The sequence below is a fragment of the Trachemys scripta genome, chromosome 22, assembly GCF_013100865.1.
Source record: "Trachemys scripta elegans isolate TJP31775 chromosome 22, CAS_Tse_1.0, whole genome shotgun sequence".
NCBI lineage: Eukaryota > Metazoa > Chordata > Testudines > Emydidae > Trachemys > Trachemys scripta.
The window spans coordinates 5,510,427-5,525,429 of record NC_048319.1 but is presented as its reverse complement, the minus strand read 5'-3'; the positions used below and the strand labels follow the sequence as shown (position 1 = coordinate 5,525,429).

The following is a 15,003-nucleotide window of genomic DNA, read 5'->3' as shown; positions in this document are numbered from 1 at the left end:
CTGATTGTTGAGCAACTTTTAAGCGTGAGCCGTTGACTTGAGTGATGCAATAAGAACTTCTGCCAAAGCAGAGCGTTTTGTTGCTGTAACTGACAGAGTGGGATGTGACGCACTCTGTAATCAGAACATTGGCGGGCTGGGCCGCGCTACAGCCTTGCAGTGGGTTGGAGCCTGACCTGGCTCTGTTTGGATTTCGTGTGTTGGAAAACTAGAATTTAGTTTGTTTCATGGGGGGGGGTGAATGGGATGGGAGAGGAGTCCTGACTCTTCTGCCTTGGGATATATTATTGTTATTCTTTGGCTTCCCATAGCACCCGTGAGCCCCAGTCGTGGACCATGGCCCCACTGCGCTAGGCGCTGTACAGACCCAGAACTACAGCTGCTGCTAGACCATGTGTGAGCGAGTTCGGTAGGAAAGATCACGCTTCTCGTCAAATGTTTCAGACATTTAAGACTTAGGCACGCGGGAGCCAAGTTAAACAAACAGGCGGGACTGGGACTCAGGGGGCCTGGTTTTGTTCCTGGTTCTGCCACTCCCTGACCTTGGGCAAGTGACCGCCCTGCTCCGTGCCTCAGTTTCCCCATCTTTTAAACGGGGATAATGATACTGGCCTCCTTTGTAAAGTGCTTTGAGCTCTACAGGTGAGAAGAGATAGGATTAATTACTATTATTATTAAGCTCGTTCCCTTGATTCAGCATTGGCATCACAGCCTTCACCCAAGTAAACCAGGCAAACCAGAGCAGCTTTCTGTATGCAGGGAAGGTTTCTAAAGAACACTGCTGTCACCTCCACTCATGTGAGGAACAAACCCGGCACTCCACCCTCCGCTTTGTTTATCGAGGCGTGGGGGTTTGACATGAGTCATGTTAGCTGAGTGAATTCCCAGGACTGGAATAGCAGGATGGGGCTGCGGGTCAGGACGGAGGGGCATTGGCAGAGCGGTGCGTGGGGAGCCCAGGGCTGGGATGGCAAACAGACAGGCCTAGATCCTCAAAGCTAATCCGAGCCCCAGTCTCTCTCTCACCCCCCGTCTTTTGGCCAAGTTGAGTTGTACACAACCCAAAGGAGGTGGGTAAAGGCGGCTTTAAGCCAGCTTTGAACTCCCTGATCTGGGGCCTGTCTAATTGCCAGCATATATTAAAACAAGTTCAGACCTGCGCCAATTTACATACATAACCTCAAGGGGCTGTTCTGGTAGCGTAGGGATTGCCCCTGCCATGTCCCGTCTCCTGGGAACTCCCCCTATGCTGGGGGGGGGGAGCTGCAAGGGAGAATACTGTATGGGGGCTCTGCACCCCAGAAGCACTCTCATGGCGAGGGGGAATCCTCAGGAGGCCAGATCCCATAGCTTCACAGCTACGTTATACTACCAGGATCTGGCTTATCACCTTTACAGGAACAACAGTGCACAGAGCAGGCGTGACCCTAAACTCGCACTGACACTGACTTCAGCAGATTTCCTCCGGTATTACACAACCATCAATGAGCAAAGGGCCAGGTTCCCTTGGTATTCAGCCTTGTGGCGCAATAGAACCACTATCCCACAGATCCACATCAGAGCCGGCGAGAGGCTTTTATTCAAATCCCGTAGCTCTCTTTCATCCTCCCTCTCTGGAAGTGAAACTTACCGGACGTCCCCCTCACCTTCCCACGTGCACTGTATTTTAACGAGACGGCCAACGCGGGTGGCGGCTGCGGAAGGAGGAGAGGAAATGTGACACATTTCCTAATGAATCCCTATGTCAAAAACTTGCACTGAATTCCCCTCATGAAATCTACAAAGGCCTCTCACCGGGTGAAGTGCTAGTGGGACCAGCAGACTCAGGTTGGTCTCCAAGGCTTTAAATAGTCTCATTTGAGGAACAACATCTGTCCTTGGCCTAAATTGGCAATCCAGGAGCTCCTGACCTCAGTATAAAGGCTCTGATGTCTTATTTAAACAGATTTCTGAGACTCTGGCTGGAGGGAGGTTGTCTGACATTGATCCGAGATCAGAACCACGTCTGGTACGGTATCTAGATACCAAGGAGGTGGACAGTTTACAAGTATCTGCCAAACTCTTCATAGAAGGCAGATGGACGGGGAGATAGGGTGCTGGACTGCAAGTCAGGAGTCCTGGGTTCTCTTCCTGTCTCTGCCTGTCACTTGCTGTGCGACGTTGGGCAAGGTACTTCATTCGCCTCTCCCTGCCTCAGTTTCCCTCTCTATAAAAAAGGCAATAACAACACTCACCCTCCTCTGCGGAGTACTTTGAAACCCTGACATGAAAGGCGCTCGAGAAGTGTAATACAGTAACGAGAGCGTCTCACATCCAAGGGTGAAGCAGGTTTCACTGGTCTGCTCTCAGGCGAGGCCAGGCTGAGACGGAGCCCATCCAGCTCCGGTATTTGGGTTGCAAGCGCTTCCCGTTCGTTTACAAACAACTGTTTCTACTCGATTGTGTTTGAATTAATTTTCTTGTCACTGAAACCTGGTGGTTTCTCTCTCTCCAAGCTCATCTGGGCAAAGTCTAAAGCGTGGGGCTGTTGGCCTCTTTGCCAGGAAACTGGCGCAACCCCTGGAATTTCAGAACTGCGTCCGAGTCTCCAGCCATCCCTCCCCCCAGGATAAAGGGGAGGAAAACACAGCAGGGATGAGCAGAATGTGCCCCCCTTTGGGGAGGGACTCTGCGCCCCTTCTGAAGCATTAGTCAAACCTGGTTTTTGGGGACCCAAGCCTGGCATGGAAACCGAGGCGTTAGCCCCACCTAGTGGCATAGATGAGAATGGCGGGAGAATAAGACCCCCATAGCCCAGGCTCATTTCTTTACCATGCTCTTTGCTCCTCCGCCTGCTCTCTTCCGTGCTTCAGGTGGATCTCGTGGGCTTGCCATGTACCATGGATCCCTGCCTTCTCGATAAACGTAGGCCCCTGGGCACAGCACAGCAACCAGCCTGGAGAGAGGAGGAGAGAACACTCACCAGGCGAAGAGACATTCGTTACATTGCTCAATGCACCACTGGAAGGTGCTCCGATACTACGGTCATGGGCATGGTATAAAAACCTACAGAACAGACTAGGCTCCCTCCCTTTCCCCTCTCTCTAGAGCAGTGGTTCTCAACCAGGGGTCTGGGGCCCCCTGGGGGGCCGTGAGCAGGTTTCAGGGGGGCTGCCAAGCAGGGCCAGCTTTAGACTCGCTGGGGCCCAGGGTAGAGAGCTGAAGCCCAGGGCTCTGAGCTCCACCAGCCAGGGCTGAAGTCAAAGCCTGAGCAATGTAGCGTCACGGGGGGGGGCCTTTGGCATGGGGCACCAGACAATTGCCCTGTTTGCTACCCCCTAACTCTGGCCCTGGCTTTTGAATGCAGAAAACCAGATGTTGTGGCACAGGTGGGCCGTGGAGTTTTTACAGCATGTTGGTGAGCGGGGAGGGGGGCTCAGAAAGAAAAAGGTTGAGAACCCCTGCTCAGGAGTGCTTCCCTGGCCCTCACAACATCCCTGTGAGGTAGAGCAGGGCTAGTCTCCCTAGGTTTATATTTGGGGAACGGTGGCAGAGAAAGACTAAGTGACTTGCCCAAGGTCACCTAGGAGTCTGAGGACAGAGCGGGGACTTGACCCTGGGTCTCTCCAGTCCCAGATGAGCCCCCTACCCACTGGGGTGGGCTGACCAGTGCTACACCACTTTGCTCTCCTTGGCTGACTTGGGTCATTGTGGTTCCACTTCATCTGAACTCTCTGACCCATGCAGCTGCCGAGGGGCTGAGGTCTGCACCAGCGGAGGCCTCTGGAGCAAGGAGCGCTGGACCCCGAACTTGGATGAACTGATAACGGAGGCTGCGCCACACCTCTCTGCAGCCTGCGTGGCAAACATGGACTCACTCAGCTGATCACTCCAGCAGGCAGGGGCTCGGCCTTCCACTCTCTGGCTTAGCGCCTCTGCATTTTCCTCGCAGGATATTTCATTCTTTGTTATCTCTGCCAGACACATCAGATTCCTCTCGGCTGGCCGGTCTTCTGCAGCCAGACGCGCCGGTATAGCCAGGGTCACTTGCCTTGTGATAAAAAGCATCTGGTCCAAGGTCCTTTCGGGTGCTGTTGTCCGGCTTCCAAGGAAACTGGAGCTCCATTAGAACAACCTCTGATGCCTCTCTGTTGACAGCACCTACTGCCCCGGGCTGGGATCCTTTACATTGCTCCGTTTGCGTCTAAATCTATTGCTCCAGGGGCAGTTTTATCTTCAGATTTTAATTTTAGAGTTGAGTACCCCAAGTCATGAGAGTTGGTGTCCCACTCACAACCGGACTCGGCCCTGGGGAATACTGACAGGGGCGACCATGAGGGACACGTAAAGGCCAGATTTACCAAGGTATTTAGGTGCCTAGTGGGGTTTACAGCAGCGCAGGTGCCTAACTCCCATTGGAAGTTACTAGAGCCCAGATTGTCAACGGTATTTAGGTGATAACTTCCATTGAAATCAATGGGCGCCAGGGGCCCAAACACCTGTGAGGATGCGGGCCTAGGCTCCTAGCTTCATTGTAGGCTCCTAAACCCCTTTGGGAATCTGGCCCTAAATCATGATCTTCTCCAAAACACAATGTCATAAGAACAGCCTTACTGGGTCAGACCAAAGGTCCATCCAGCCCTGTATCCTATCTGCCGACAGTGGCCAATGCCAGGTGCCCCAGAGGGAATGAACCAAACAGGTAATGATCAAGTGATCTCTCTCCTGCCATCCATCTCCACCCTCCGACAAACAGAGGCTAGGGACACCATTCCTGACCCATCCTGGCTAATAGCCATTAATGGACTTAACCTCCATGAATTTATCCAGTTCTCTTTTAAACACTGTTATAGTCCTGGTCTTCACAACCTCCTCAGGCAAGGAGTTCCACAGGTTGACTGTGCGCTGTGTGAAGAACTTCCTTTTATTTGTTTTAAACATTCTGAACACACACCCACACTTTCTCCCTTTCACTCACACCAGCCCTTTACCTTTCTTTCTGACCAGTTACATTCCAGATTTACCAGTGTCACTTGGCCACCTTTGCTTTTACCCTAATAGCCACAGGGTGGCTTCCCTGAGATCTCAGACGATGCCTCCCCGAAACCCCCTTCCCTTGGCCAAAGTTCTGTCTCACGGCCTTGCCCCAGGTCTAGGGCTAGCAGAGGGCTGCCATAACCCCACCACTGAATTTAACAGGGGCAAAAAAAGGTGCTGGCTTGCAGCCCTGGAGACCAAAGTCCTGGCTTCCTCCCCAGCACAGGTGCGCAGAGAGAGGAATCAGGTTGCAGCGGTTCCTCCAGTGACTTGGCCTATCCTGGAGGGAGATTTGCTAAGGAGGAAGTTCACTCAAGGGCCCATTCAGTTTTGCGGGCAGGGAAGGGGATTTTTCCATTGTTTGTTCTTCAGACATGAGCAGTTGGGGAATGAACTCTGCCTGCCCTTTTGTGTTTGAAGAGCAAACAAACAATGCAGAAATCCCCTTCCAGGGAGGCCAGGTTCAGCAGCTGGGCTGGGCTGCTTCCTCCCTGGGCTGTTTGTGTTGAGAAATCATGAGCTAGCCCCTGGCACTGCTACAACCAAAAGGCCATTCCAGGCTGAGCGCTCGACAGCTGTTGCAAATTTCCTCCTAACTCTCGCTTTCCTGGAAATCTCCTTTTTTTCCCCTTCATCCCCCACCCCCAAAGCTCTGTTATAAAAGGGAGGTCTCCGCTTTCACTCCCAGCAGAGCCGCCACCACCAAGACAAGACACGGCCCCGGACTTCGAGACCGATCCACCCGCGTCTCTGCAGCCAGCATGGGTCACCTTTCGCCCTTCCTAGCTCTGGTTGTTTTGCTGGGCATCTCGGTGTGTGGTGAGTGCATCCGCTCTCTGACCCTTCCCATACGCCGTTCTCTTTTCGGACTCATCCGGCCATGGCAGAGAGTGACGCGGGACTGCATGGGAGGGGCTCAGGTGGGCACCGCAGGGCATGCCTAACTAAGAACTGACACAATAAGTGAAGCAGTTGGGTATCTGAGCCGGAGTAATGTGCGTCCTTGCTACATAAAGGGGCAACAATTTAACTTTATAGCCTCAGCATCAGGCCTAGGGGAACCTAGGACATTTCACCGCTTTCTCCAGCCCCTTCCAGCTGAGGATCTCAAAGCACTTTACCAACCCTCTATCTAATCTTATCTATAGACAATACAGCTCCACAACCCCCCCTCGTGACAGGGAAACCGAGGCACAGAGGTGGAATGCTTTGGCCTAGCTCACACTGTGAATCCAGGTCAGAATCTGGCCTAGAACCCTGTCTCAAACCTATAGACAATGCAGCTTCATCAGGCTCTGTCTCCCAAACGCCTAAACCCATAAACTAGGGTGGGCTTCTCAGGACACAACTCCCAGAGGCCACCAGCTGCAGGTATTTTTTGCAGACCAAAAGGAATCACCTGAGCTCTTGCATTGCACAAGCCAGAGATACTCAGCCAGGGAGTCCTGCACTGAGCAGAGGCTGGAGAGGGGAGGCAGTTTGAGACAATGCGGGTAAACTGAGGGAGGCATAGAACAAAACATATTTCTGCTGGTGCAAAACTGTGAGGGGGGGCGGAGTGAAAGGCAGGTTAAATACCCTGCCCATCTGGGGAGACATGGGGGTGGTGGAGCTGATAACAGAAAAGTTTGGGTGTGGAATCCGCTCGCTTGCCCTGATTTTTTTTGCTGCAATAGAATCTGATTCCCTGGAAACCAAAAAGCATCTTGGGGTCTAGATAGGACGAGGCTAATAATAACAATCCAGAGTGCATTTTCATCTGTGTCTCTCCAAGCGTTTTCCAAAGGAAGGGTCATGACCACCATTTTACATATGGGGAAACTGAGGCCCAGAGACACGAAGTGACTAGTCCACGGTCACCCAGCAGACCAGTGGCAGAGCTCACCTCTCCTGAGTCCCAGCCCATTGCACTAGCCACTAGGCAACACAGCCTCCCCTTGGGTTAGGATACCATGGTGACGGTTGCTGGATGGATCTACAGCTGAGGTTTCCTCCCTACCAGGGACGGAGATGGGGTGGGGGCTGGGGACACTGTTCATCTTCTTCTAGGTCGCTGAGCTGGGATCATGTACTAGAATCGGGGCGGATCTTTCCCATGCAGGTACTGGCCATTGGTGAATATTGACTAAGGCCTCCTGCTATTCTCCCAAGCATGCAGTCGATCCACCGCTGCAGAACATTCGGAAAAATCTTCATCCGAAACACCTGGAAGCATCTCACGTTTCGTACGTGGGGCTTTCTTTTTAGTTTCTTCTTCTTCAAGTTGCTGAAGGGAAGAGAGATTTTCAAAGGTCCAGGGAAAAAAAATCTGATTGTCCAACCAGCCAGCAGAGCTCTGCAGACACAATCCAATCGGCTGCACCGTGAGCCTGGGCAAAACTATTTTTGACCATTATTTGCACAGGTAGTCTGATTGGTTAACACCTGCTCTGCCCCGCGTTTGTTTTTAAAAAGCCAGGGGGGAAGGTGATAGAAACCGGCTGATTCATCCTGGACCGATTTCAGGCCATCGCAAGAGAGACTCGTATGTGCCGATACAGATGCGTTACAACCGAGCACTTGCTGAAGGTCCAACTTGCCAGCCCCGCCGTTCCCCCCTTGTGCTTGAAGCCAAACGCGCCCTTGTAACTGAATCAGGCAGAGGAGGGTCTCAAACCTGTCTGTCTTACACCCCAGGGGAGCGCCCCAACCAGCTGGCTGCTCTCGGGTGGGCCTCTAAAGGTCTCGCTGGAGAACACAAACAAACTGTCCACGAAACAGAATTCTGATACGTCCCTTAGCTAGATGCCCTGCTCTGGATGTGGTCACCGTTAACGCTAAGGGGAGACGCTCCCATGGAAAGGAAGGCTGGGCAGAGCAGGTTCAGTGGCTAACGTTCTGTTTCTCCTCCCATCAGGGGGTCGCCCCAGGGGCCGTATTCTCGGGGGCTACGAAGCTCATCCCCACCTGAAACCCTACATGGCTTCCCTGCAGGTGGATGGGAAGCATGTGTGCGGCGGGTTCCTGATCGCCGAGCAGTGGGTGCTGAGCGCGGCTCACTGCCTGGAAGACAAGTGAGTACCGGCCTTCGCGTCTGATGGGGCGGGAGCGCGCTGCGGGAGAGAAAGGGGGCGTGGAGGTGGGGCCAGCTGGTTCTAATACAGACCCCAGTAGTTGTTTCAGGGTCGTTTGAGGGTCACTATGAAGGGAAAGCCCAGGGCCCAACAAGTACTGAGGCTGGATTCCCCTGTCACCCAAAGAACACATGTTCCTTCCTAGCCGGGGCTGGGTTGACTCTCCATGGCTAGGGAAAGGCCGAGGTTGACTACTGGTGATCGCTGTACATTGGGGTGAACTGTACAGCCGGGAGGGACCAGGACGCTCTCGCAGCTCAGTGTGGTGGGTGAGCAGAGCGCCTCACGCTACCGTCTCCATCTCGACTGCAGGCAAGGCAAGCCGTTCCAGGTCCTCCTGGGAGCCCACTCTCTCTCGCAGCCAGAACCGCACAAGCGCCTTTATGAGGTGCGCGCGGAGATCGGCCACCCTGGCAGCAGCACGGAGACCTACGACGACGACCTCCTTCTCCTCCAGGTGAGCACGACCCACAGCGGCACCATCCCCCGCTGCAGGCACGGTGCCTCCCAGACCCCACTGGAGTCAATGGGGGGGGGGAAACTCCCACTGACTCCCGTGGGCTTCGGGCCAGGCCCAGCTCCTCACAGGCACCGAACTCCTGTTGATTTCACAGCTGAGTCTTGCTTGACTGGACTGAGATCCAACAGGCCTGATACCCCACAGACATCTCTGGCTGGGGTCACCCCTGATTCACCCCACTGCAAGGGAGAGGAGGATGAAGCCCAAGGCACTGGCAAGGATAGGGCCCGTTCTATCCACCAGCTGAGGGAGAACCCTCCCCACACGGCTGCAGCAGGGACTTCAGTCACATTGGCACTGACTCCGTGGGTGCTCTGGGGCTGGAGCCCCCACAGGGGAAAAAAACAGTGGGTGCTCAGCACCCATCAGCCACCCTCTGATCTGCTGGTAGGCGCTGGAGGGAGGGGGTGGAGTGGGGGCAGGAAGAGGCGGAGTGAGGGTGGGGTCTTGGGGGGCAGAGTGGGGGCAGGGCCTCAGGGCACAGTGGGGGTGGAGCACCCACCTTGAAAAATGAAAGTCGGCGCCTGTGTCCTGTCACCATTAGTTGGGGTATTTCCCAGGTGATCGTCACGTACCCTGTGCTAACGCAGCGCAGCTCTGTCCCCCTCTAGTGGCCACACCCGGTACAGGTTTGAGTCCCCTCCTGGTCCTTTTAGCTCAAGCTGTAGAGAGACTCCAGCTGGAAGATCCAGAGGTCCCAGGTTTTATCCCCGCAGAGCGCCCAGCCAGGGTCAGCGTTACAGCTACAGAGTCTGTCTCTCTCACCCCGACTGACCCTTGCCTCTTTGCCTCCCAATCAGCTAGAGGAGAAAGCGCTCCTCAACGAGCATGTGAAGATCCTGCCCTTCCAGAGGCAAGACAGGGATGTCCCTGCCGACACCATGTGCGAGGTGGCCGGCTGGGGTGAAATGAGCCACACTGGGAAACTGCCTGACAAACTGCAGCAGGTGGCGCGTCCGGTGATCAGCCGGGAGATCTGCAACCGCAGGATCCACCACGACAACACCATCACAGAGAAGATGATGTGCACCGACTCCAGGAAGAAGGACACCTGCCCGGTATCTATCTCTGGGAGAAATCCCTCAGCTCATTTCTCTTGCCTGGGGGGTCAGAGCTGCGTCTACGCGCTTGGGTGTATCAGTGCGAACAGGTGTATGCGTGGGTGTCTGTGCAGGTGTGTGTGTGTATGATTATTCTGGTAGCCTACCTATCCTCCTGCTCCCGGGGGTAAAAACAGAAGCTCGTAACTTCTGGAGTCCTGGGTCCTTTGCTCTCTCCCTGCAGAGCTCTGGGGCATCATTTTCCTCTTAGGCTGGAGTCAGGCCTGATTTTCACCTGTGTAAGAGAGCAGAATCAGGCCCTGAGTGTCACCCCCTTGCTGTTGGAAAGAGAGAAGCAGCAAAGTCCTAGTTTGTATGGAGCACATGTACAATCCCATAGATCTCAGAGTGCTCCCCGGAGGTGGGTCTCTCTTATTAGCCCCATTTTACAGATGAGGAACCTGAGGCACAGATACTTACCACTGGTCACACTGCAAATAAGTGGCCGGATCACCACTGAAGTAAATGGGACCAGGATTTCTCCCTAGATCTCCTGGCTGTTACACCCGAATCCACTTCACCAAACGGCCTCGCCTGGATACACGAATAAGGGGAATAACTAAAAGCCTAGATCCTTCCCCCTGCTTTTAGGGCTTGTCCACACAAAGAGCTATTACAGAGTAAACTATTTCTGATAACTCCATGTGTGGACACTCTTATTCTGAATTAGCTTAGTCCAGTGGATTAAACTACTGCACCAGTGAATTAAGGTGATTCTGAACGAGGCACTCTCATTCCAGAATAAGCGCATCCACCCATGGAGTTAATCTGCTTTAAACTCACACCCTGGATTCATTTTCACATGTAGCCAAACCCTTAGAGTCAGGTTCTGGCCCATCTCACCAATGACACCCGTGCAAGACGGGCGTTGACTGCGCCCGCCCTCACTCCAGAGCATTTGCCACAGGTGGAATTGGCAGCACAAGTTGTAGCATCTTGACCTAGCTGCCCCGCCGCCCCCATGAACATGTTGCAAAGCTGAATACAAGATAATTATCAGCATGTGAGCAAACACGCAGGGGTGCTTAATAAAACTTTGAGCTTATCTTCCAGGAAGCCACCCGGCAGGCAGCTGCGGTGCAAGTTACACAGCCCTTGCTACCTTGGAGCGGGGAGTTTGGTTATTTTTTAACCCCACATAACTTGTTTTCTGTTCAAAATGAATCGAACCATTCGGCGAGGTGGAAGGGTGGGGAGGAAGTAACCGTGATTAGATCCAAGCGCTGTGTTATGGCTCGAGAGACCACACGGCCTAGTGGATAGGGAATGGAACTGGGAACCGAAAAACCTAGTTAGGTACAAAGGACTTGCCAGGTCCATCTAGCCCAGTAGATAACAGGAACCAGAACCAGTTGCTTCGGGGGAACATGCAAAAATTCCACCACCGGTGGTGGTGGGCTTGCCTGTTCCCCCTTCCCCCCGCATTCAGTCTCATCCTGATCTGATAGGTAGGGATTAGTTCAAGCCCTGAAGCCTGAGGTTTAACATTATTAATGATGACCTATTAAATTGGGATATTCCTGATATCCCTATAAATGTCCCATCTCCTTTCGGGATCTATTCCTGCCTCTGCCGTGTGTGCCTGGGCCGATCGCTCTGCTCTTCTGTGCCTCCAGTTCCCCTCCTGTCCCTTGTTTATTTAGCCTGTGGGTTCCTCGGGACGGGGTGTGTCATGCTTCGGGTCTGTGCAGCACCTGGCACAATAGGGCCTTGATCTCAGCTGGAGCCTCTTTTATCAAATATTGCATTATTTGATGCAATACAAATAACGGGGAGACACAGGGCAAGCTTCCCCCCACCATCTTGGACAAGGGGGGAAGGGTGTATGTAACAGACGCCCTTCTAGCCTGGGAAGGGTGGTGATGGGTAGCCATGCCCAGCGTGGGGCTGGTGGGCGAGGAAGGCTGGCAGACAGCCTGGCTCCCAGGACTAGGGAGTTGGCCCAGAAGGGGCGGGAAGAGGCACAGTGCCAAGAGACTGATCCTGTGACTTGATTCTCCAGGGGGATTCCGGCGGGCCGCTCGTTTGCAATGGGATCGCCGAAGGGGTGGTGGCTGCCGGCTCTCGGGTCTGTGGGAACCACAAGAAGCCCGGAATCTACACCCGGATCCCCCCTTACGTCGACTGGATCGAGAGAGTCATGGCTTCAGCTAACTGAAGGCGGACGGGTCGGCCCTGGATTGGAAGGGACCCGCAGGGGCACACAGCAGACTGCACGCTATTTCCCACGGGCAGGGCTAGCGGCTAGCATGGCAGAGAGCACTCAGACACTGCAAACGTCAATGTAACCGGACATCGGGGGCTTATAGGGGTCCCCTACCCCTGCTTTCAGCTCGCCTCGCAATCAGATAAGCAATCCGATAAGCTCAGTGCAGCACTTCCCCGCAAGCAGCATCCCGGAGAGGGGAGGAGACGCCCTGAGCCAACTGGACGACTGGCTCCTTCCACCAACACAACGGCCTAGCTCTCCTGTCTGCAACCACCCGGCCTAGCTCTCCTGTCTGCAAAGAGACGTGTCTGGCCTGCCAAAGGGGTGCTTTGCAAGGGGGTGGGAAGGGGAAGAGGTTGGTCACCCTACAGGATGGGGCTCAAGGCAGGATTTCAGGTGGCATCTTGTCAACTCTGCCCTCCCCGGCGCAAGCCTGCTCCAGTGTGGCTGTTAACAGTGAGCACAAGTATTGCAATAAAAGGGAACTGATTGTAACTGTGGGTCACCAGAGTCCTTGGGGTTGCACAGATGTGACACACTGGGGGTCGAATTGGGGGGGGGGGGGTTCCTGGGGGAGGGGAAAGTGTAACAGGATCTTTCCTCATCCCACATCAGACGTGGCCCTTCCTCAGTTTCCCCACGTGGTTCGCTCACTGTCTCATGTTCTGGTGGCACTTCACTCTCCTGCTCTTGGATGTGAGATTCTCATGCCGCTCCGTGATTTAGCCCTCTGGCCAAACCAGAGTCCAGAGGCCATTCCCTTCTCTGCCCCTCCCCGCCCCACACATACTGTTGGAGAGGGTGGGGGGGAACAAAACGCCAACTAAACAAGGCAGATGTCCAGCAACCTCACGCCGGCTCTTCCCTTGGTCAATGGGGGCCACACAACGCGCCACCCTCACCAAGCTACAGTTCCCCTTCCGGTCCAGTCCTGGCCTCATGGGTTCATTGGCACTGGGCAAGAGAAGACAGCATGGAGGAGGGCACCGTTTCCTCCCTGGACGGCCCAGCCTGGCCCCCTGAGCAAGCACAAGTCTCAATTCCCTTCCACGCCAGCCTGTCCAGGCTACTTCCTTCAGGAGCTGTCCCTCCTGCAGGCCTCCTAATTCCCTTCCGAGGCAGGGGCTGCTGTCCCCGGCTGCGGGCCTTGCCCTCTGGCTGGCGGAGAGATTCCTCTCCAGCCTCCCTGCAGCTCTCAGCCGTGCTCACCTGCCCCAACCCATCAGCTGGGAGGCAGATCCCTAGGCACTGGTGGGGCTGAGCGCAACTCCCCTTAAAGGGCCAGTGCACCCTGGGACTGAAGGTGCTGATTTATTTAGTGCTGGCACAAGAGCTCTCGGGGTTGAAGGCGTCTGCCCATTGCACAGACGGCGGCGGGGTGAGAATCCCGCACGGCGCACCAGACCCTGTCCTGGAGGGATGAGAGGGGAGCTGTTTCCGAGCAGGCCAATGGGTGCTGGCTGGGGAGGAGGGTTTGGAGCGGGCACTTTTTCCACTGGGGCCGGGATGGAGACTCATCAAACTTGTCACCTAGGCTGGATGAGAACCGAGAGGCCAAAGAAAGACTCTCTCCTGGCCACCTGTGGTTGCTACTATTGTACTGATGAGTATTGGGTAGGTAGTGCCAAGAAATGCTTGGTCCTTGACACCATGTGGAAGACACGGTTCCTGTCTCAATGGGCTTCCAGTCTGGGGCAGTTTTCCCGCTGAGGACATCTACTGATCTCTCCCAGCCCTCTGAAGGTCTCATTCACTCCTAGTGTAGCTTCATTGACTTCCAGGCAGCTACACCAGGGATGAATTTGGCTTCAACGCTTATGGGGAGTCTCCTTGTCTGAAAGGAAGGCTGCATAGACAGATGGGAATCACCAGACTGGATCAGAACCGAGGTCCATCATCCTATTTCTGACCAGTGGCCAGCACTGGCTGCTTCAGAGGAAGGTGTAAGATCTATACAGTAGGAAGTTATGACATCATCTTTTCTAATTGCCATCGGTTAGAGGTTGGTTTACCCCTGGAAGCAGGGGGGTTTATATCACCATAGCTCTTGAGCTCATCGGTATCTTGTGGCCATAAGTTCCACAGGCTCATTGTGCCAGTTTTAGTGCCAGCTGCCATTCAAAGAAAAGAGAACCTGGTGAACCAGGGGTCTGTGGTGGTTTTGCATGGGAGCGGGTGGGAATCCCAGTTGAGCCATGCTGGTTTGTAGCATCTGCCAAGGAGGGGGAAACTTTCAAACTGATGGCAAAGTTCAACTGAGCAAAATAAAAACCCAGCTACAGGCTCTGCCAGATCCACTGGGAAACGGTCGTGCCAGTTGTGGGTTCTCCCTGGAGGCCTTGATGCCTCTGGAGATGGCAAAGAGAGGAAACTAAGATGGATGCTGGATGGACTTAAAAAACTGCAAACGTCTCCCAAACTTTGCTTCCCCAGACCAAGGCAGATCCATGTCTGAGTTACACACCGTGAGATGCGGGGGGCATCCAGGGGGTCCGATGGTTCTGAACTTGGAGCTGGACAGTTACATAAACAAACCTCCATCTCACCAGCTGCCCCTCCCAGCCGCCTCCAGGCCAAAGCCCGACTGCTGTGCATTCCCGATGCAGTCCGCTCGGTTGCAGCGGAGGGGCAGAGCGTGCCGCAGGTCAGCAGCGATCAGGATTCTGGAGTCAACAGAAGTCTGGTGCTTGGGGGCCTCCGGCTCACCAGGAATCAAGGCTGCTTATTGGATGTTGCATGACACCCCCTCAACACAGGCTGTTGTGTACTTTGCCNGGGCAGTGAGGGTAGAGTCATAGAGATAGTGAGGTGCTCAGATACTGTGATAATGGGGCAATAGAAGTATCTTAGGTAGCTGCCCTGAGACATGAGTCAGATCAGGCTTCCGTGGTTCCTGTGCTGTTAACATTGGGCCTGGCTCTCGTGTGTCACGTCTGCAGGGCGACTCGGGCGGGCCGCTGGTTTGCAACGGCGTGGCTGAAGGCGTGGTCTCCTTTGGCAGCAAGCAATGTGGCAAGACCCCAGCGGTTTATACCAAGATCTCCA

General features: G+C 54.4%; 1 protein-coding gene and 1 long non-coding RNA gene across 4 annotated transcripts; one reads left to right on the top strand and one right to left on the bottom strand.

The window, feature by feature from the left end:
* Nucleotides 1–614: 614 nt before the first annotated feature.
* Nucleotides 615–13,199, bottom strand: LOC117868804. 3 transcript variants are annotated; one of them, XR_004643718.1, is made up of 4 exons: nt 12,613–13,199; nt 9,857–9,984; nt 2,812–2,935; nt 615–2,206 (listed from the first exon to the last, which is right to left on the bottom strand). It is a non-coding gene; the product is annotated as an uncharacterized LOC117868804 (long non-coding RNA). The 3 variants fall into 3 exon arrangements; XR_004643717.1 differs by lacking the exon at nt 12,613–13,199 and having other exon boundaries at nt 9,857–11,116; XR_004643719.1 differs by lacking the exon at nt 12,613–13,199 and having other exon boundaries at nt 615–1,694; nt 9,857–11,116.
* Nucleotides 5,607–12,453, top strand: LOC117868803 (complement factor D-like). Its single transcript, XM_034755077.1, has 5 exons — nt 5,607–5,835; nt 7,913–8,069; nt 8,442–8,586; nt 9,450–9,707; nt 11,752–12,453. The coding sequence occupies exons 1-5, from the start codon at nt 5,778–5,780 to the stop codon at nt 11,905–11,907; spliced, it is 774 nt and encodes a 257-aa protein (XP_034610968.1). The 5' UTR covers nt 5,607–5,777; the 3' UTR covers nt 11,908–12,453.
* Nucleotides 13,200–15,003: the final 1,804 nt, after the last annotated feature.